Source organism: Trichechus manatus, unplaced genomic scaffold (genome assembly GCF_000243295.1).
Source record: "Trichechus manatus latirostris isolate Lorelei unplaced genomic scaffold, TriManLat1.0 scaffold00048, whole genome shotgun sequence".
Taxonomy (NCBI): Eukaryota; Metazoa; Chordata; class Mammalia; order Sirenia; family Trichechidae; genus Trichechus; species Trichechus manatus.
The window spans coordinates 6,277,103-6,299,043 of NW_004443984.1; the positions used below are offsets into that span (position 1 = coordinate 6,277,103).

General features: G+C 45.6%; 1 protein-coding gene across 1 annotated transcript in view; it reads left to right on the forward strand.

Annotated features, from left to right (window-relative positions):
* Nucleotides 1-461: 461 nt before the first annotated feature.
* TCEA3 (transcription elongation factor A3) overlaps nt 462-21,941 on the forward strand; it is a 47,453-nt gene continuing 25,973 nt past the window's right edge. The window contains exons 1-5 of the mRNA XM_004377135.1: nt 462-668; nt 5,921-5,983; nt 6,673-6,778; nt 7,544-7,688; nt 19,355-19,417. Of these exons, the coding sequence (XP_004377192.1) occupies nt 600-668; nt 5,921-5,983; nt 6,673-6,778; nt 7,544-7,688; nt 19,355-19,417 (446 nt within the window). The 5' untranslated portion in view covers nt 462-599. The remainder of the gene's footprint in view (nt 669-5,920; nt 5,984-6,672; nt 6,779-7,543; nt 7,689-19,354; nt 19,418-21,941) is intronic.

Consider the following 21,941-nt stretch of genomic DNA (forward strand, 5'->3'; position numbering starts at 1 on the left):
ACAAATGAATGAGCGCTGATAAGTTGGATTTAGCGGTCGTGTGATTTGAGCGCAACAAGTTGCCTCCACTTGGGAGCATGGGCACGGAGCTGGGTCCGCCCGCTTTCAGCTGTAAAAGTAGAGACACAGGAGTCCAGAACTCTTCTCTGAGGTCCTGGGGCACTCTCAGGCTCCCTCCGCGCCCCGACCGCCTCTTGTGTCCCGGAACGAACGGCTCCCTGCTCGCCAGAGATCCCTCCTTTCCAATCTCCCTTCAGCCCGCGGCGTCCCAGGAAGGGCCAGAGGTGAAGGGCCCTCTCTTGCAGCCTCATCTGACCCCTGAGGCTCGGCCGCCCGGCCGCCCGGCGCGGTCAATCTTTGCCGGGGCGAGTCCTTGAAGTCTATATTTAGAGCACGCCACCCCTCCTCTCCCCCCCACCCGCCCCGTTCCGAGGCAGCCTGGCAGAGGGTGGCGGGAGAGCCCCGCCCCCGCCAGACGTGTGTGTCGTGTGGGTTTGGGGCCCGCACGGATTGCGCGTCCTTCAGCTTTGCACCTCCTGCCCCGCGACGCCCGGCTGCTGCCCCTGCGCCCCTCGCCCCGCTGGGGGTCGCAGGCCACCATGGGCCAGGAAGAGGAGCTGCTGAGGATCGCCAAAAAGCTGGAGAAGATGGTGGCCCGGAAGCACACGGTGAGGCGGCAGAGTTTGGGCCACAGCCCCCGCCCCCCGGAGGCGCGGCGCGGGCGAGCCCAGGAGTCCTGGGGGCACGTGCTGGCGGGGCGCCCGGCAGGCGCGTGTGGGGCTCGGGACCCGAGGGAGGCGCGGCTTGCACAGGGCTCAGTGTCCCCTGGGGACTGTCGAGCGCCTCGGGGTGGGCGTGTGCGTCTCCCAGCGCCCCCGGGGGATCGAATTTGGGCTCCGGAGGAGCGACTTTTCACGTCCCTCTAGACCTGTAAGGTTCAGGAGGCCTCTGGGTAGCTTGGGCAGGGCCCGGGAAAGTGGGCTACAAGACTTGGAAAAGACTTTTCGGAGTGCCAAGACGCAAGGCGTGTGCAAAGTCCGGGGAGCCGCGGCGGCGGGAGGCCTGGAGGGGACAGAATTCTGCCCCCCACCCCAGAGAAGGGGCAAAGAAACTTGAGCTGGTGAGGGGTGCTGGACATCGTTCCCCTGCATCCCGAGAGTGGGTCTGGGGGAGAGAAGCGAAGGACTGTGTGGGGCGCGGGAGCGGGTCTCGTTACAGCTTTCTCTGCTTGGCCGCGGGGAGGGGCCTGGCGGCGGGGGTGAACAGGTGCGGGGCTGCCGCAGTGCGGGGTGGGGGAGGTGGCTGGCTGGAGCCCTCAGCTATGGGGTGGGTGGCAGAGAGGGACGGGACAAAATCGGGCCCGCGGCCCTGCTTGAGGGCCCCTGGGCCCCTGCCGATGGCCGGAGTGCAGGCCTGACTTGAAGTTAATGTTTGATTTCCCTGTGATCTTTGCCTCAGGCTGGCGGCGGCCCAATCTCCAGGCCAGAGCAAACTTGGCCCTGGGGCAGGAGAGGGCCTGGGTTTACCCCAGGAGAAAAGAGAGGAAAGGAGCCTGGGGCATGGGACAGCCTGTTGGCCCTTCTCCCACCATCCATAGCCACGTGCTGGAGCAGGGCCTGAACTTCCAGCACATTCTGCCGCCGTAGGAGTTTGGGAAAGGGGTGAACCCCAAGGGAAGTTATAGAGCCTGGAACAAGGAGGGGTGGCTGGAACCATGGCGTGTCAGGGAGCCCAAGAGTAGACCTTGAGCGGGAAATGAGTTGGTCTCTATATAGAGATCAGAGCCTCAGTTTCTTCATCTGTAAGGAGATTGGAGAACAGAGGTGGATTATCCAACAAGCAAGGTAAGCATCATGAGTTTCACCACAGCATTGATGTGAAATTGTTCACTAGAGATTAGTAAGTAAGCCTGTGCTTACCTGTGCTTACTGGGTCATCTGCCCGTCAGGGATTGTAAATTTAAAAAGACGCTTTGGTTCTGCAGAAGGTGCTGTGGGGTTGGGGAGAGACAGATGCTAGCCATACCTGGCAGCAGAATCTTTGATGTGGTGAAAAAATGTGAAATTGTGCACTACAGATGATCTGGTAAGCAAGGTAAGCACCGTGCTTACCTTGCCTGTTGGATGTTCTGCCCCTGATGGAGAGGGGTGTCTCTGGTGGTGGTTGTGAGGGTTGAAGAGATGAGATAGGCATGTAAAGTCCTGAATAGGAGTTGGACTGGGCTTGGTAAGAGCTAGTGAATGAGACCTGCTTCTGCACAGCCAGGAGAAACTCTGCGAGGTGCCGTAAAAGCCTACAGACTGCCCAGAGCTTCTGATCCTTACACTCGCAGCTTCTACCCACTCCATTCCTCCAAAATCAGTGAAACTGAGAGCATTAAGTCAACTGGGTCACTTCCCCAGGTAGGGGTGGTGGAGCCCAGCCCAGGTCTTCTGAGCCGAATTCAATGTCAAGTAGGCAGGTTACTCCAGCCCCTTCCCTTGTTCACCCTAGGCTTAAGCCAAGAAAGAGACTCTGGGCCTCTGGATACAAGGGGTGGGAGTGGGGTAGGGAGGAGTGGGAAAGCTGGGGAGACCTGGGGAAAGGCTGCTTGGTGGGGTGGGGAGGTGGAACTCCAGCTGAAGAGAAAGGGACTTATCTCTCCTTTACTCCTTTTATGGCCTTAGGTAAGCCACTCTACTTTTCCTCCCTGGCCCTCAGTTTCCTCTTCTGTGAAATGGGAAGAGGAAATAATGTCCCTTGGGGATGGGTCTCTGTGGAAGTGCCCAGAGCTGTTTCCAGGAAAGATGCAAGTCTGGTCACAGGGTCCCTGCATCACAGAGCCAGTCTGCAGCCACGTCTGCGCCTGGACTCTTGGCAGCGTCTAGGTGGGCACAGAGCTCTGGGCTTCTGGCCGAGGAAGGTGGGGCCTGCTCTGGGAGTGAAATCGAGCCTTTCCAGTGGTGGTTAGGGAAAGGAGGACACACTTCCTGTAATAAGACGGATCCTCCACATTGCAGCTCAGGCCTGAGGTTTGCTGCCAATCGCTGAAGTCCCAGGGACTTAGGGCTTTCGCTGGATTCTGTCAGTGTGCACTGGCTGAAACTACTTCAGACAAACAGCCGAACACCAACAGTCGCAGCTACATAATTACATGTCAACCAACACAGCTGCACACATGCAGCCACACATAACAATAGCTAAACAAGAAACTACAAACATAACTGCATACAGCACATGGCTGCTGGCCCTGACATGACAGACACGCTGACCTGCAGATGCCATTACATTTACAAAGAGATACACAAAGGCAACTACACACATACACACAAAACACAGCTACACCCAGACACACATAACTACCAAACCAAAAAAAAAACCCCACTGCCATCCAGTTGATTCTGACTCATAGCGACCCCGTAGAACAGAGTAGAATTGCCCCATAGGGTTTCGAGAATTAGCAAACAGCCACACCTACACATACAGGCATCTCCCCAAAAGACAAATAGACATAGTTGTGCCTGCAAACACACAGCTCCATACATCGACCAGAGACACCCCTGGTAGCACATTCCATATGTACATACAGGGAGACACACCCGGCAACACTTGCATAAGGCTTTGTGAGCCCTGCTACAACCGGGGCTCATGGCTGTTTCTCTCCAGCATGACCCAGTTTTACAGCTGTGGCACACAGAGGCACATAGAGGCACACACTCACTGGGGAGCTAGAGCTGGTCTGCATGAGCTTATGAAAGCCAATTGTTGAATCTTCAGGAAATTTGCAAGTCAGTTGTTAAACACAGCCATTTTTTTTAAATTTAAAGTAGGTGCTTGCTTACAGTTAAATAAATGATATTAAGAACAAAGATAAAAATACTCCAAAATCATCACTACCTAATTTGCTACATTTTCCTGTTATCTATGGTCTACATGTTATTTACTTCTAATGTATCTATGTGGTGGAAATCCTATATAATGGCATGAACTGCACATCTCTTCCCAATACCTCCTTCAGTAAAGTGACGTCATGTTGGGAGCTTGAAACTGGCCATGGAGGAGTATTTACACCACAGAAATTGGCAGACACTACAAATTAGGTGTTTTCTTTTTCTTGGAAAAATAGTTGTTAAACATGGATCAGCACACCATGGCACTTACCCACGTTGAGATTCCCTGATTGGACATATCCACACAGAGCAATATCCATACCTACACAGTTTATATAGTGGCTAGAACCTAAAAGAGCTGAGTTTTCCCAGCTCAGCTCTTTACAGCTATGTAACCTTGGGCAAATTATTTAACCTTTCTGTTTTTTGGATTCCTCTTCTGTAAAAATGGATAATAATTCTGCAAAATTGGGGATAGTAATAGTACCTACCTCACAGGGATTTTATGAGAGTTAAATGATATAATGCATGTAAAAGACTTAGAACAATGCTGTGCACATAGTAAGCACTTAATGTTACACACAGAGTTATATGTCCACAGGTTTACATGCACACACGTCCACAAGACACAGTGCTAAAAAAAAGTCCTGTGAACCTAAGTTCTAAGGGAGGTTGAGGACTGAGGGAGGGCAGCTCTTGGAACATGGGCCAGGAGCTTGGCAAGACAGGGTTTGGCAGCTGGAACTGTGCAGAATGGGCCAGGGACAGGGCATACAGGACACAGTCAGCTGGTACTTCTCCAGGGTACCGATCAGGAGAGGAGGCTCAGGCTGACTACCAGGAAGGGGGTGGGAGGATGGAGGCTGAAATAGGTCAGGGGTGTTCAGGGCCTGGTAGCCAGCAGGTTTGCACTTCTGAGCCTCCTTTTGTCCCCACCCACTTTCTACTTATGGCTTTATTCATTCCCTCATTCATTCATTCACTCACTCATTCACTCATTCATTCACTCAGGAAGCACTGGGCTCTGTGCTGAGCCCTAAAGTCTCAGAGACTAAAACAGTTCTCTTTATCCAAGAGAATTGAAAGTATACATCCACAGAAAGACGTGTACATGAATGTTCGTAACAGCTTTATTTGTAATAGCCCCAAACTGGAAACTACCCCAAAGTCCCATCATCAGGTGAATAGATAAACAAATTGTGGTATATCTCTACAATGGAAAACTGCTCAGCAATAAAAAGGAACTATTGATTCACACAGCAGCATGGATGAATCTCAAAATAATTATGTGACAATAATTGGGTGAAAGAAGCCAGACCGAAGAAGTCCATACAGTACTCTATATAAAACCTTTTAAAATGCAAGCTCATCTGTAGTGACAGAAAGCAGATTAGTGGTTGCCTGGGCCCAGGGTTGGGGGTAAGAGTGGGGGATAAACTACAAAGGTTGAGGGCTGAGGAAACTTGGGGATGATGGATATGTTCATGACTTGATTGTGGTAATGGTTTCATGTGTGTATATGTATGTCAGAAATCAAATGGTACTATATGTGCCATTTATTATGTGTCGATTATACCTTGATAAAGCTATTGGGAAAAAAAGCCTACAGTTCTCACCCTGCAGAAGCACACAGTTGTGAAGTGAGGAGAAGTGGGGTACAGACACACAAGCGACAACAATAAGCCATGGCGTGATTAATTTTGGAGGGAAAGATGGGGCAGGAGGAGAGCATGCCTGGTGGAAGGAACAGCAGAAACAAGACTGAGGTCAGAATGAGCAGTTAGGTTGCACCCTGGCTCAGTGGGGTTTGAACCCTGATGAGTGGTGGGAGGTGAGGTTAGAGCTGGTCTGGGCCAGAATTTTCCTTCTCTACTCTCCTTTCTTCCCCTTGCCTGTCCTTCCACCCCTTGTCTGTCTATATCCTGTGACTAGAATGGTCTCCTCCCATCCTCCCACCTCCTTCTCTCCCACCAAGACCACACAGTGGTCAGAGGCCTGGGACCCAGTGCTCAACCCACAGGCCTCAGTTCTCACCTTGTGGCCTCCCACAGGAAGGCGCCCTTGACCTTCTGAAGAAGCTGAACAGCTGTCAGATGTCCATCCAGCTACTACAGGTGGGGTGGGGATGGGGTGCCCTGGGGCAGTGCCTCTGGGAGGGAGATACCCTGGTTGGGGGAGACTGTGGAGGGGTGGTTCTGAGGGGAGGGCCTGGGGGAAGGGGAGTCTTGAGGTATAGACCTCTTAGGGTGGGACTGAGGGAGACACTAAGACATCTAGTAGGCAGCAGGGTACCTTCCAGGCACAAGGGTCCCTCTGGGTTGGGAGAAAGACTGGTTTGCTTTCCTTAATCACCCCATTTCCCAGGGCCTCAGGCCTGTGGGATCCAAGAGGCCAATGATCCAGGGAGAAGGAAAAGCCACCCTCTGTTTTTAGATCCTCCCTGTGTTGCCTGTGTAGCACCCAAACTTTACCAGAAACCTCTTGGCCCAAAAATCAGTACAGACCCAAGCTCTGGTAGCCAGAGCTTTGTCTCAGTTGGACCTTGGGCTCAAGGACACTATGGGGTGGGGAAAGGGAGGGGTTCTGATCGTCAGCCAAAGCCTCCCTCCTCAGCTTTTCACCAAAGCCAAGGTTATCAGTGTAGGGGCCGGGTCAGAGCCTCAGTTATAGGATCAGGGTTATTGCCTCAGTCATAGGTCAGAACTGGCACCCTGGAGGGATCAGGAGTTGGGGGTAGTTGAGCCAGGGCAGCCAGTCCTGTGTGTCCATCCCAATAACAGCCCCTACACCTCTCACTTTGTAGACAACCAGGATTGGAGTTGCTGTTAACGGCGTCCGCAAGCACTGCTCGGACAAGGAGGTTGTGTCCTTAGCCAAAGTCCTCATCAAAAACTGGAAGCGGCTGCTGGGTGAGAGGGGCCAGGATGACTGGGGCCCATGTTTGTCTCCCTCCATATCCCTGGCATCTAGGACAGTGCCTGGCTCATAGCTGAACTCAGTGTATGTTTGTTGAATGACTTAATAAATGACAGGTGAGCTCTGAATCAGGCTCGGGGAGTTAGCTAGCGGGAAGTGCCAGTGTGTCTGTGTATACAAGCGCAAGCATTTGTAGATGTGTGAGTTTTTGTGTACAAGTGCATATGTATGTATTTCTGTTTTTGTGCTTGTGTTTGTATATATAGTACATGTATGTTCGTATATACACGGAGTCCCAGGGTGGTGCAAACCATTAAGCACTTGGCTGCTAACCAAAAGGTTGCAGGTTCAAGTTCACCCAGAGGTGCCTCAGAAGAGAGGACTGGGAATCTACTTCGGAAAAATCAGCCACCGAAAACCCTATGGAGCACAGTTCTACTCTGACACACGTGGGATTGCCATGAGTCAGGTGGACTCAACAGCAACTGATTTTTACGTTTATGCACATTGTATGAATATGTGCACAGGTGTGTGTGCAAAAGTAGTTATATTCCTGTGTCTGAATGTGTATTTGTACACATATATGCATGTCATGTACGTGTGGGTGTGTATAAATGTATATTTGTGTGTGTGTGTGTGTGTTGGGAGGCTATGCAGTTGTCCCAGTCCCTGCCTTTTTCTCCCTCCTCCCCAAAGTCATGTTGGGTCCCCCTGAGATGGGGCTGCGTTGAGAGACAATGCTACCCTTTTGTTTTCAGACTCCCCTGGACTCCCCAAAGGAGAAAAAGGAGAGGAAAGAGAAAAAGCAAAGAAGAATGAGAAAGCACATGATTGTTCAGATTGGAAGCCAGAGACAGGCCTTTCTCCACCAAGGAAAAAGCGAGTGGAAGAGTCCAAAGACAGGTATTTTTTTCTGGGCTGAGGAGTAGGGAGCTTGTCACATCCTCTGCCAGCAACTCTATTTCTATGATTTCGTTTAATCCTCACAATCCCACCAGGTGGCTACGGCTATTGTCTCCGCACTGCCCCCTTTAGGGGTCTTTGGCTTCACCAGATAGTTAGACTCACAAAACCCAATGGGCCGAATTGGCACTAGCTTTGCCTAGAAGGATGCAGGGACAGAACTACAGTGTGCAGCAGGGTAGCCTCACGAGTGCTCAAAGAAGACCACACATAACCTCTGGCCCACCCAGGTGACAGCCCAAGTGTGAGGAAACAAGGCCACAATGGGTGGGAACCCCCTGGCTTAGAAGTCCCACGTCCAAATCTTTTAACAGTCCCATGGACAAAGCTTCCAAGATCTCAGCAAGGGCAATTCCCAGTTACAGGATTCACTACCCTCAGGGCAGCTGAAAGCTTCGGTTTTCCACTAATTATTTATAATTCCTTCATAGCCTTTCCTGTCTACACAGAATTTGCCAATCAGCAGTCATTTTCACTGTAAGTGGTGTTGCCTGGTAACACAGCTGACATTCCACCTTTATCATGTTTCCAGGGTAAATGGGACTAGAAACTTATTTGTCCATAGAGAAGGAAAAGTATTTTGGTAACTCTTTACTCAACATTCCCATGTAGTGATGAGGAAGCTGAAAGTTAGGGGAACAGGGTATTTCCTAAGATCACACAGCTATTATGTGACAGAGTGGGATTCAAATCTTTGTCTGTAAGACTCCAGGCCCCTGCTGAGAGGAACAGAAGAGTTGTTTGTCTCAACTCTGTGCCAGTTCCCCCTTGCTCACATCAGTCAAGATGCTCCCCAAACTGCATGACTTTCAGATAGGACCTAAATGCTTTATCTATCATGGCAGATAAAAGCCTTCATGGATATATTCCTTATGTGTGGCGGAGTGGTTAAGAGCCCGGCTACTAACCAAAAGGTCAGCAGGTCGAATCCACCAGTTGCTCCTCGGAAACCCTACCGGGCAGTTCTACACTGTCCAGTAGGGTCGCTATGAGTTGGAATCTACTCCAGCAACAAGTCTGGTTTTGAGTTCCTTATTCCTTATGTGGAAGAAAGGCCTGAGATCTACTTCTGAAAAATAAGCCATTGAAAACCCTATGGAGCACAGTTCTACTCTGACACGCATGGGGTCACCATGAGTCGGAACTGACTCATCAGCAACTGGTTTCATTTTGTTTTTATTCCCTATGTGACTAGACAGAGCACTTAACTTCTTTGGGGGTCTACGGTTGTTCATTTAATAGATAAGGGGTGGTACTAGATAATACTGAAGACACCTACCATCCATTACATATCAACATTTTTTTTTTAATTGTACTTTAGGTGAAACTTCACAGTGCAAATTAGCTTCTCATTTAAAAATTTACACCCGAATTAGTTTGCGACACTGGTTACAATCCCCACAATGTGTCAGCACTCTCCTCATTTCCCTTTACACCACGGGTTCCCTGTGTCCCTTCATCCAGCTTTCCTGCCCCTTCCTGCCTTCTTGTCTTTGCTTTGGGGCAGGGTTGCCCATTTGGTCTCGTATATTTGATTGAACTAAGAAGCACATTCCTCACATGTATTACCGTTTGTTTTATAGGCCTGTCTAGTCTTTGGCTGAAGGGTGGACTTTGGGAGTGGCTTCAGTTCTGAGTTAGCAGGGTATCCAGGAGCCATAGTCTCAGGAGTTCCTTCAGTTTCTGTCAGACCAGTAAGTCTGGTCTCTTTTTGTGAATTTGAGTTTTGTTCTACATTTTACTCCTGCTCTGTCCAGGACCCTCTATTATGATCCATGTCAGAGTCATCAGTGGTGGTAGGTGGGCACCATCTAGTTCTTCTGGGCCCAGGCTGGTGGAGGCTGTGATTCATGTGGTCCGTTAGTGCTTTGGACTAATATTTTCCTTGTGTCTTTGGTTTTCTTTATTCTCCTTTGCTCCAGATGGGATGGGACCAATAGATGTGTCTTAGATGGCAACTCACAAGCTTTTAAGACCCCAGATGCTACTCACCAAAGTAGGATGAAGAACATTTTCTTTATGAGCTATGTTATGCCAGTTGACCTAGATGTCCCCTGAGACCATGGTCCCCAGCCCTCAGCCCCAGTAATTTGGTCCCGTAAGGTGTTCGGATATGTCTACGAAGCTTCTGTGACTTTGCCTTGGTCAAGTTGTGCTGACTTCCCCTATATTGTGTGTTGCCTTTCCCTTCACCAAAGTTAACACTTGTCTACTATCTAGTTAATGATTTCCCTTCCCCATCCCTCCATTCCCTCATAACCATCAAAGATTTGTTTCTTCTATGTGTAAATCTTTTCTTGAGTTTTTATAGTAGCGGTCTAATACAATATTTGTCTTTCTGTGATTGACTTATTTCACTCAGTATAATGCCCTCCACATTCATCCGTGTTGTGAGATTTTTTGCAGATTCATCACTGTTCTTTATCATTGTGTAGTATTCCATTGTGGGTATGTACCATAATTTGTTTATACATCTGTTGATGGGCACTTAGGTTGTTTCCATCTTTTTGCTATTGTGAATAATGCTACAGTGAACATGGTGTACATATGTCTATTCGTGTGATGGCTCTTATTTCTCTAGGATATATTCCTAGGAGTGGGATTGCTGGGTTGTATGATATTTCTATTTCTAGCTTTTTAAGGAGGCACCATATTGTTTTCCATAGTGGTTGTACCATTTTACATTCCCATCAGCAGTAAGAGTTCCAATCTCCCCACAACCTCTCCAGCATTTGTTATTTTCTGTTTTTTTGATTAGTGCCAGTAATGTTGGGGTGAGATGGTATCTCATTGTAGTTTTTATTTGCATTTCTCTAACAGAGCCCTGGTGGTGCAGTGGGTAAGCGTTTGGCTGCTAACCAAAAGGTTGGCAGTTTGAATCCACCAGCCACTCCTTGGAAAACCTATGGCGCAGTTCTATTCTGTCCTATAGGGTTGCTGTGAGTCAGAATCGACTCAACTGCAGTGGGTTTGATTTTTTTTTTCTAATGGCTTATGATCCCAAGCATTTCTTCATGTGTCTGTTAGCTGCCTGCATGTATTTGGTAAAGTGTCTGTTCATATCCTTTGCCCATTTTTTTAATTGGATTATTTGTCTTTTTATTGTTGAGGTGTTGAAGTATTCTATAGATTTTAGAGATTAGACCCTTGTTGGATATGTCATAGCCAAAATTTTTTTTCCCACTCTGTAGGTTCTCTTTTTACTCTTCTGCTGAAGTCTTTTGATGAGCATAGGGGTTTAACTTTTAGGAGCTCCCAGTTATCTAGTTTGTCTTCTGGAGTTTGTGCATTGTTAGTTATGGTTTCTATTCTATTTATGCCGTGTATTAGGGCCCCTAGCATTGTCCCTGTTTTTTCTTCTGTGATATTTTTAGGTTTTATATTTAGGTCTCTGATCCATTTTGAGTTAGTTTTTGTGTACGGTGTGAGGCATGGGTCCTGTTTCTTTTTTTTTTACAGATGGACATCCAATTTCTTTAGTACCATTTGTTAAAAAGACTGTCTTTTCCCCATTTAATGGACTTTGGTCCTTTGTCAAAGATCAGCTGACCATAGGTGGATAGATTTACATCTGGGTTCTTGATTCTGTTCCATTGGTCTATGTGTCTGTCATTGTACCAATACCAGGCTATTTTGACTACCCTGGCTGTGTAGTAGTTCTGAGATCAGGTAGTGTGAGGGCTCCTACTTTGTTCTTTTTCTTCAGTAATGCTTTGCTTATCTGGGGCCTCTTTCCTTTCCATGTAAAGTTGGTGTCTTAGGCTGGGTTCTCTAGAGAAGCAAAACCAGTAAAGGAATAAATATATATGTATATAGAGAGATTTATATCAAGGAAACGGCTCACATGGTTGTAGAGTCTGGAATGTCCTAAGTCTGTGGATCAAGATAGAGGCTTCTCCTGACTCATGTAGCTGCAGGGGCTGGTGAACCCAAGATTGGCAGGTCAGAGAGCAGGGATTTTGCTCATAGGCTGTGAAGATCAGCAAATCCCAAGATCAGCAGGGAAGACTGCAAGGCTTCTCCTGATTCATGTAGCTTCAGGGGCTGGTGAACTAAGATCAGGAGGTTGGAGAGCCGGGCTCTTGCTCACAGGCTGTGAAGATCAATGAATCCCAAGTTCGGCCGGTAAGCTGCTTGCTCGAGTTCCAAGAACCAGAGGTCAGACGAACAGAAGCCAGCTGCAGGATCCAGAGCGGAGCAAAAAGCCAGAACGTCTGCTTATATTCAGATGCAGGCCACACGCCCAAGGAAACTCCCTTTCAACTGATTGGCTACTCACAGCAGATCCCACCATGGGAGTGATCACATATAAACACTGAGAATCATGGCCCAGCCAAGCTGACACACACTCTTAACCATCACAGTTGGTGATTAGTTTTTCCATCTCATTAAAGAATGCTTTTGATATTTCGATTGGGATTGCATTGTAGCTGTAGATAACTTTGGGTGGAGTTGACATTTTCACAATGTTGAGTCTTCCTATCCATGAGCATGGTATGTTTTTCCATTTGTGTAGGTCTCTTTTGATTTCTTGCAATAGTGTTTTGTAGTTTTCTTTGTATAGGTCTTTTACATCCCTAGTTAGATTTATTCCTAAGTATTTTATCTTTTTAGAGACTATTATAAATGAGTATTGTTTCCTGATTTCCTTTTAGAATTTCTCTTTGGTGGTGTATAGGAATCCAACTCATTTTTGTATGTTGATCTTGTATCCTGCTACTCTGCTGAATCTTTTTACTAGCTCCAGTAGTTTTCTTGTGGAATCTTTGGGGTTCTGTATGTATAGGATCATATCATCTGCAAATTGGGATAGTTTTATTTCTTCCTTTCCAATTTGGATGCCCTTTATTTATTTTTCTTGCCTTATTGCTCTAGGTAGGACTTCAGCACAATGTTAAAAGTTGTTGTTGTTGTTAGGTGCCGTCGAGTCAGTTCCAACTCATAGCGACCCTGTGTACAACAGAACAAAACACTGCCCAGGCCTGCGCTATCCTCACAATCATTGTTCTGCTTGAGCCCATTGTTACAGCCACTGTGTCAATGTTAAATAGGAGTTGTGATAAAGGGCATCCTTGTCTTGTTCCACTTCTCAGGGGGAATGCTTTCAGCCTCTCTCCATTGAGAATCATGTTGGCTGTTGGTTTTGTATAGATGCTCTTTACTATGTTGAGGAATTTTCCCTTCTATTCTTAATTTATTGAGAGTTTTTTTCAAGAATGGGTGTTGGACTTTTTCGAATGCCTTTTCTGTGTCGATTGAGATGATCATGTGATTCTTTCATATCAATGTTTTTAATGTACATACAGTATATCCACTCCAAGAAATTGATTTTAAGGAATTAATTAGATTAAAGCATGAAGATTATATGTTCTGTGTGTAACATTTCTCTGCTGCCATTTCTGAAACTTTGACCTTCAACCCTATTTATTTATTTATTTAACAAATCCCTATATAAACAAAGAGTGGTGGGGCCGTGGTAGTTTTCAGTGGTAGAATTCTTGCCTTCCATGAGGGAGACCCAGGTGCAATTCCCATCCGCTGCACCTCATGTGCACCATGACTGTCTGTCAGTGGAGGCTTGCATGTTGCTATGATGCTGAACAGGTTTCAGTGGAGCTTCCAAACTAAGACAGACTAGGAAGAAAGGCCTAGAGAGCTACTTCCAAAAACCAGTCAATGAAAACCCTATGGATCACAACAGTAGATCCGCAACCAATCACGAGGATGGCACAGGGCAGCATTTTGTTCCGTTACGCATGGAATCACCATGAGTGGGGAGCAGACTAGACAGCAGCTAACAATAACAAATGATTGAGGGGTGATACTCAATCATGAGGGAAACATATCTCCACCACCCTACTCTCATTTTTGATTGTCAAAGTAACTGTGGGGGCAGTGATACTAAATATCCTGCAGTATACAGAATAGTCCCACACATTGAAGAACTGTTTATTATGTCCAGAATGCCATCAGGGCCCCCATTGAAGAGCATCTAAACATAAAAGAATATTTAATGACATGAGGAAATGTTCATTAAATATTAATGTATAATATGATACTGTCTTTATAAAAATTAAATGAATGAACTTTCTGTATATACATAGGAAAAAGACTAAAAGGATATACACCAGAATGTTAATAGTGATTATTTCTGGGTAATAGGATTGAGAGAGGTTTTTGTTTTTGATTTTTTTTTTAATTCTTCCTTTTGCTAATGTTGGTCCTTCTAAAGTTTTCCAGTGAATATGTACTTATTTTGAAATGAGAAAAAAAATGAAACTTTTTTTAAAGGTATCTATGGGATTGGAATTAAAAGAATCTTTACATTCTATATAATGCGGTAAAATATAAGAATCTGTACTTTTTTTTAAACGGATCCTGTGTTACTTTTGAAATCAGAATAAATAATAACACTTCGAAAAAATAAAAGTGGTATAAATCCATTGTATAAATAATGTAAAATATAGGAAAAAATCACCCACATTTCCATCATCCAAAGATAATCACTCTTAATATTTAGATATAGGCAGTTCCCAGGTTATGAATGTCCAACTTATGTACAACCCCTAGTCAAGAACCAACCCCTGTAAAGCCTATTACATATATTAAAAATTCTAGGTACATACAATGGTTCGTAATAACAAACAGGTGTTATTTTGCAATGCACATTAAAACATTATCATTATTATTACTGTATTATTATGTTAAAGATGTTTTAATGTATCTGGAAGTGTTTCTTTAATGTTTTTATGCACAGAAAGCTACACTATATACTAAGACAAACATTTGACTAACTGATGTTAGATATGAACCGTACTAACTGTTTCATCTTATGTATAAATTCGACTTAAAGATATGACTTAGGAACAGAACTTGTTCGTAATCTGGGGACTGCCTGTATATGGTTTTCTTGTCTATTCTGTCTTTGACTTGTTTTCTATAATTATCACTAATTTTGTCGTCTACTTTTTAACATGTAACTTTATAATATAAGGGCCAGGTACTTATAATACTTGCCAAATGGTTCTGTAACATTTTTTTAAGTTCAATTGCTTTCATTTTGCTCATTTTGCAGTTGTATCCCACTTGGAGAAATCCTATTTGGCATTTAACTTTTCAAGTGTATGTGCTTTGTTTTCTCAAAGGGATTAGAAGGTTGGCTGGCAGGGATTCTCTGATCCTCTCTGAAGTGCCTAGCACAGAGTGAACATCTACTGAATATTGCTGGAGCCCTGTGGACCATCATTCATGCTCTGGGTGGCATGGCCACATCAGGAGCACCCAATTTGGCTCTGAGCACCTTGGATCAGGATGGGGAGGGGTTTTATGAGGTGTAGTTGAAAGACCAGAGGCTGAACTACTGGGAGAGGAGACCAAATGGGATATGGGACAAATCTGTAGAACAGGGAGTGTAGACCTCTGGGTAAAGATGGCAGCCTGAACACATATGTTTCCTTTTGCTCCATCCCCAAACCCCACTGATTGATCAGTCAAGAGATTTCTTTTAGAGGCCTACAAGGACAATAGGTCTGGGAGAGGAGACAACGGGAAGGAAATTTGGAAGGCAGAAAGCCAGGCTCTGTACTAAACTTGATCATTTGTTCACATCCTTAGTCTCTGATACTCAGTACTGAGGTCTGAAAAATGGACATCATTCTCTCTTCTTAAAAATAAAATATTTTATTTGTAATATATTATTTAACTATATTATTTTAACTATTTTGTATTATATTCATTTTATTATACAGGTAATCACATGCTCATTATGGAAAATTTTAAAAATACATATAGGAAAATAAAAAGTCATCCATTATCTAGAGACAAGCACTCTTAATGTTGTATACACACACTCCTTCTAGACTTTTTTCTATACATCACTACTTATAACTTTCTTTACATCACTACCAATAAAATAGAATATTTGTTTTAATAACATGGAATTACACTCTGTTGAAGACTTTATAACCTTTTTTACGTACATACATTTATTTATTTCAACAATAAATTGTATTTAGCGTAAAAAAATTCAGAAATCAAACACAAGAAAATAAATAACTAACGTTAGCATTTTGATGTACATCTGTCCAGTCTTTTAAGATCATATGCATGTCCATTTAGATTTTCTTAATAAACTCGGAAGCACACTGTACATACTGTTTTTAACCAGCATTTTAGATTTTACAACATCTGGAATGTTTTCCTGGGATGTTGAATTGTTAATGGTAGCTTACTTTTAACTGTGGAGCTGTGACATGAAGCTGCCACTGTGAATGAACAGCCTGCTGGGAGAAGCGTGTTTGGCAAGGATCCTACTCCAGCTCAATTGCTGAACTTCCGTTCTTTTTAGTTTTCTTAAAGATAGCTTATTGTCATGATTTATTATATAAACCCTGTAACTACATTAATGAAATTTAAAATGAGAACAAAAAACAGTTGTGCACACTTGTGCCACCTCCAACAAATAAAACAGCTGTTATTGTTTCCTCTTCCCTCCCAGTCCTGCTCCATTTACAAACATAATTTTTTCCATTTCTGTAATCAGTGTATGAACTACCTTGTTTTCTGTTAATTTACCTTCATAAAACCTGGTAGTGTAGTGGTTAAGAGCTGCGGCTGCTAACCAAAAGGTCAACAGTTCAAATCCACCAGGTGCTCCTTGGAAACCCTATGGGGCAGTTCTACTGTGTTCTATAGGGTTGCTATGAGTTGGAGTCAACCGGATGGCAAGGGGTTTGGTTTTAATGTATTCTGAACTTTTTTTTTTTTTCTCTCATGTTCCTGAATAGCTTTCATAACGGTCATTTGCAATAACTGCAAAATAATTCTGGTTTGTTCTAAAAAGAGAGGCAATGAGGAAGGTCCAGAAGGTGGTGGGTCTCTGGGGTGGGGGATCGTGTCTTTCCTCGCCCCTCTTGCTGCAGAAATTCTGACTAACTGCTCCAGCCAGCACCTGTCCATCCCCAAGGGGCACTCAGGGAACCAGCCCAGCAGAGGAACTCCCAGGGCCTTCGAAGGAGTGGAGGGGCATGTGAGTGAGGGTCTCTTTCCCCTGTCCCTCTCTACTGCCCCCCACCCCCGTGTTCAAGCGAGGGCACAGATCTGGAGCTGGGAGGGAAACAGTCTGCAGGACAAGCAGGGACAGCCCCTGAGACCACCTCACTTGCTATCTCCCAGACCACCTGGAGGATAAGGTGGGAGCGAGAAATCTATGCAAGAGCATTGCACAATCTGGAAAGCAAGATCATCTTGAACCATCAGTTGCCTAGGAGGACTTATGTCTGCTGGGAGCTGCTCTGGACACATGGATAATCTAATGTCATCTTCACAGCCAACCCCAAGACATAGGTCCTCTCCTCCCCACTTGACACATGGGGGAATGACACTCAGAGAGGATGAGCTGCCCAAGGACAGTGCTGGGATGACAACTCAGGTCATTGCCTCCCTTTTTGGAATGATAAATATTATATATGTTATAAGTTATATAACTCGTAAACCCATTTCCGTCAAGTTGATTACGACTCATAATGACCCTATAAGAAAGAGTAGAACTGCCCTATAGGGTTTCCAATGAGTGGCTGGTGGATTTGAACTGCCGACCTTGTGGTAAGCAGCCAAGCTCTTAACCACTCTGCCACCAGGGCTCTATAAATTATACATGTGTGTAGAAAAAGGTCTGGAAGGAAAGACATCAAGCTTTCCACTTTCGTACTTTTTGTATTTCTGTACTCTGAGTTCATAGATAATGTACAGAATGCCTAGTCTGTTCTGTGCACTTGGGATAAATCAATGAATACATTAGATTGGCTCTCCCAGAAGCACACTCTGAGACATGCTTATTTGGGAGACGATTTCAGGAAACGCAGCTAGAGGAGTGGGGAAGTGAGATGGGAAAGGGAAAGAAGCCAGTACAGGGTGTGTTAGTGAGCAGGTTACTGCCTTGGGCAAACCACCTGCCCTCGAGTAGATTCTGACTCATGGCATCCCTATGTGTATCAGAGTAGAACTGTGCTTCATGGGGTTTTCAATGGCTGTGACCTTTTGGAAGTAGATCACCAGGCCTTTCTTCTGAGGCACCTCTGGGTGAATTCAAACCTCTGTCCTTTCTGTTAGTAGCTGAATGCTTAACAGTTTGCACCATCCAGGGGCTTGCTACCATGGGCAACCAGGGTTTAAATCTCATTGGGGAACACTGAGCAACAGTGGAGAACACACCTCAAGTTGCCCCACTTGAAGGCCAAGGAAGCTGGGGCGTCTATCCACCAAATCCTAGATGTCATTGGTTGAGAGCCACCCCTGACATCGTTAATGCCCCAGCCCTTCCAGCTTGCCCTGCTTGCTGGCACTGACCTGGAAAACTCTCTCAGGCAGCAGTCCAGGAAAGTGAGCAGGAGGAATCCCTTGGGTCCCAGTGCACTGGGAGAGTGAGCCCGCGAGGGGATACAGGCTGGGAACAGTGTTTCCACAGTAAACAAAATCCTCCAAAATCTCTATCCTTGTGGGATTTCCTTTGGGGTGGCAGGAGTAGTCAGACAAAAAACATAATAAGTAAATTATATGGTATATTAGAAGATGACATGTGCTGTGGAATGAAAAGAAGAGCAGGGTAAGAAGGTTGGGGAGTGGAAGTTGGAATGTATACACACAGATCAATTTTATAAAATCAATAAAAGGAAAGTTTACATTATGTATCATAAAAAGAGTATATGAAAAACAACCAAACCGGTTGCTCTTGACTCGATTCCAACTCATAGCAACCCTGTAGGACAGAGTAGAACTGACCCACAGGGTTTCCAAGGCTGTAAACTTTACAGAAGCAGACTGCTACATCTTTTTCCAGTAGAGTGGCTGGTGGGTTCGAACCGCCAACCTTTTAATTAGCAGCCAAGCACTTTAACCACTGCGCCACCAGGGCTCCTTCCAAAAACAATATAGCTACATACGTTTTGGAAAACGGAATTTTTTTTTAAACTTCTATTACTTCTATACCCATCACCACCATGACATAACCATGGTTAACATTTTTTTGTTTTCTCACTATCTTTTTTTTTCCTCCTAGGTGTTGGCTTTCTTGTGTGGCTTTAGGAGTAGTATACATATAATTTTGTTCCCTGCATTTTCACTTACCATTTTAACCCAGCTCTTCTATATATCCGAGGCCCGTATGCTTCCCCACCCACCCACCCATGGTGCCTGCTGGAAAGGCTAAAGCTAGTCTCAGTTTCTCTGGCTGTAGATGACCTAGGCAATCCCAGAAACCCCAATCTCCATGGACTCCAGCTAGCCAAGGCCCACATAGCAGGAAGGAGAGAGGCCTGCTGCAAATTAGTTATTAATAATTAGTAATTACATAACATATAATGTGCCTTGGATGCATTAAGTGCTTGGCAGATATTGGTTCTCTTCCCTCTTATTGTTTCATTTTGATTGAGGGTAGGTGAGGGAGACCAGCCCAGCACAACCCGGGGGGGTCTTTCTACCAGGCAGCTGCATCCTCATCCTCAGCCCAGCAGGCTTCGCCCCAGAATGCTTTCTCCCCAGCCTCCCTCAAGAGTCAGTACTCATGTCAGCATGCAAGAGGGTATCATTTCTAATCTCTCTTATTTCAGGAGAGACTCTACGGACTCCAAGTCTTCTGCCACTTCCTCTCCAAAAAGGCCGTCGATGGAAAGGTAAAGGAAGCCATAGTTATCTCCATCCCAAAGGTCCTTTTCAGCATGTGTCCCTCTCTCTGCTTTGAAGGAAGAAGCCTGAGGCAGGAGAAAGGAGGAAACCTCGTACATTACATTGCCTCCAAATTCTGGGGCCCACACAGTAAGACCAGTGGGCCCCCGAATCAGAGGTGGGACTCCTTCACTGGGGTAGCTGACCAGTCGCTGTGGCCCCGTCACTGACTGGAGAACTTTCTCAAGGTCAAGCTGAACTCAGTGAGAACAGAGGTCATGTGAGGCTGTGCCTGGTGTGAGGACAGTTAAGGCAGTTGCCATACTGGTTTGAGCTGAACTGGTTAGCAGGTGTCAGCATAGCGTAAATCATCAAATTATACATTCATCAAATATTTATTGGGGGCCTGCTGTATGCCAGGGACTGTTCTAGGTGCGGGCGATACAGCAATGAAAAAGAGACAAAAATCCCGCACTCATGAGGCCTACATTCTAGTGGCAGGGGAGGGGATAGGAGGCAGACAATACATATGATAAAATCAAAACCATTGCATCAAGTCTGTTCTGACTCATAGCAACTGTATAGGACAGAGTAGAACTGCACCATGGGGCTTACAAGGCTGTAAATCTTTACGGAAGCAGACTGCCACATCTTTCTCCCTCGGAGCAGCTGGTAGGTTTGAACCACCGACCTTTTGGTTAGCAGCTGAGTGCTTAACCACTGCCATCAAACCAAAACTCATTGTTGTCGAACTCCTTAATACATGTAACAGATAAGTAAATTATACAGTGGTTTGGAAGGTGACCAAGTGCTAAGGAAAACAATAGAGCAGAGCGAAGAGGATTGGGAGAGGGTATCTCAGTTCACTGGGGTGATCAGGAAAGACCTTATTGAGGAAATGACCTTGAGCAAAAACTTGAAGGAGGTGAAGAAGTTAGCCTGCAAGGAGGACCCTGAGGTAGGAGCATGCTTGGCAAAGTTAAGAAAGTGCGAGGCAGCTAGTGTATCTGGGGTAGAAAAAGTGAAAGGAAAGAGTAGTAGAAGATGAGAACAGAGAGGTAGTGGAGGCCAGACTGGGTAGAAACTTTTAGACTGTTACTCTGAGTGAAATGGGAAGCCACTGGAGGGCACTGAGCCGAGGAATTATATGACCACATTTCTCAAGATCCCTCTGGCTGCTGTGCTGAGTGTGTATTGTAGAGGTAGGGGCACAGCAGGAAGACCAGCCAGGAGGCAAGATATCCGGGTGGCTCGTATCAGGGTAGTAGTGGTGGAGATGGGGAGAAGTGGTAGGTTCAGGATATATTTTGAAGATACAGCTGACAGAATTTCCTGACACATTGGGTGTAGGGTATGACAGAAAAAGCAGAATCAAGGATGACTCTACAATTTTTTGCTTGAGTGTCTGCAAGGATGGAGTTGCCATTAATTGGTTTGGGGAAGACTGTGCGTAGATCAGATTTGGGGCAGAAGATAGAGAGTTCGGGTTTGAATATATTGGATTTGAGATGTGTACTAGTCCTTGAGGTGAAGAAGTCAAATACAGTTGGGTTATATGAGGCTGGAATCCAGGAAGAAAGTCTGGGCTGTAAATACAAATTTCAGAATCATTGGAGTGTAACTGGATGAGATCACTAAGGAGAGATCATGGATCAAGGGGCAAGTGTGAATTGTCCAGGAGGGAGGTCAGAGGTCAGAGCAGGAGAAGCAAGGCCAGGGGAAGCAGGGCAGGCCAGGAAATAGCTTAGTGGTAGATGGAGGCCAGTGATTCAGAAGGCAGGTGCCATATTGGATGCTGGGGTGGCCTGGTAGGATAGTAACGGTATTGGCTTCTATGGAGAGTACGTGTGGGAGCTTTACGGTTATTTTAGCCTAATGTACCAGTGATACTGCCACTGGGAGAAAAGAAGAGGCACAAAAATCAGATCGTTTAAGGCTTTATGAAGATTAAACAGGCTTGGGATGTGAAAAAGGGCTACTGTTTCTCATACCTCCAGCATGTTAGCCCAAGTACCAGCTCCAGCTAATGAGTGGAGGCTGTTTGGAGTTCTGGTTGGAGAAGGAGTCTGAGGCTGCATCCTGCCTTTGAAGAAAAGAGTTCTGTGGTCAGTTAGTAATGTCTGCCATGGGTGAAGCCTGGGAATGGAGGCTACAGTGTCTTCCTAGTTCTAGACCACTGGTTCTCAACAACAGGGGGACATTTAGAAATTTGTGGAGGCATTTTTGGTTGTCACTATGACTGGGGGCTGGAAGGGGGAGGCACTATTGGCATTTAGAAGGCAGGGACCAGAGATGCTAAATGTCGTAGAATGCGAAGGGCATCCCTGCATAATGAAGGATTGTCCTAACGCAAAATGCTGGTAGTGCCTTCACTGAGACACACTAACCAGTTCTAGGTTTGATGCTATAATAAAAGCATTCGACACTTGTGTAAGGATTTATACCTCCAGAGTCCTCTCCTTTCCTTCATGGGCTTGAAGCCTCCTGGCTCTCTCCCATGGTGCATTCTTCTTCTGAAGGTCGGTCAAGCAG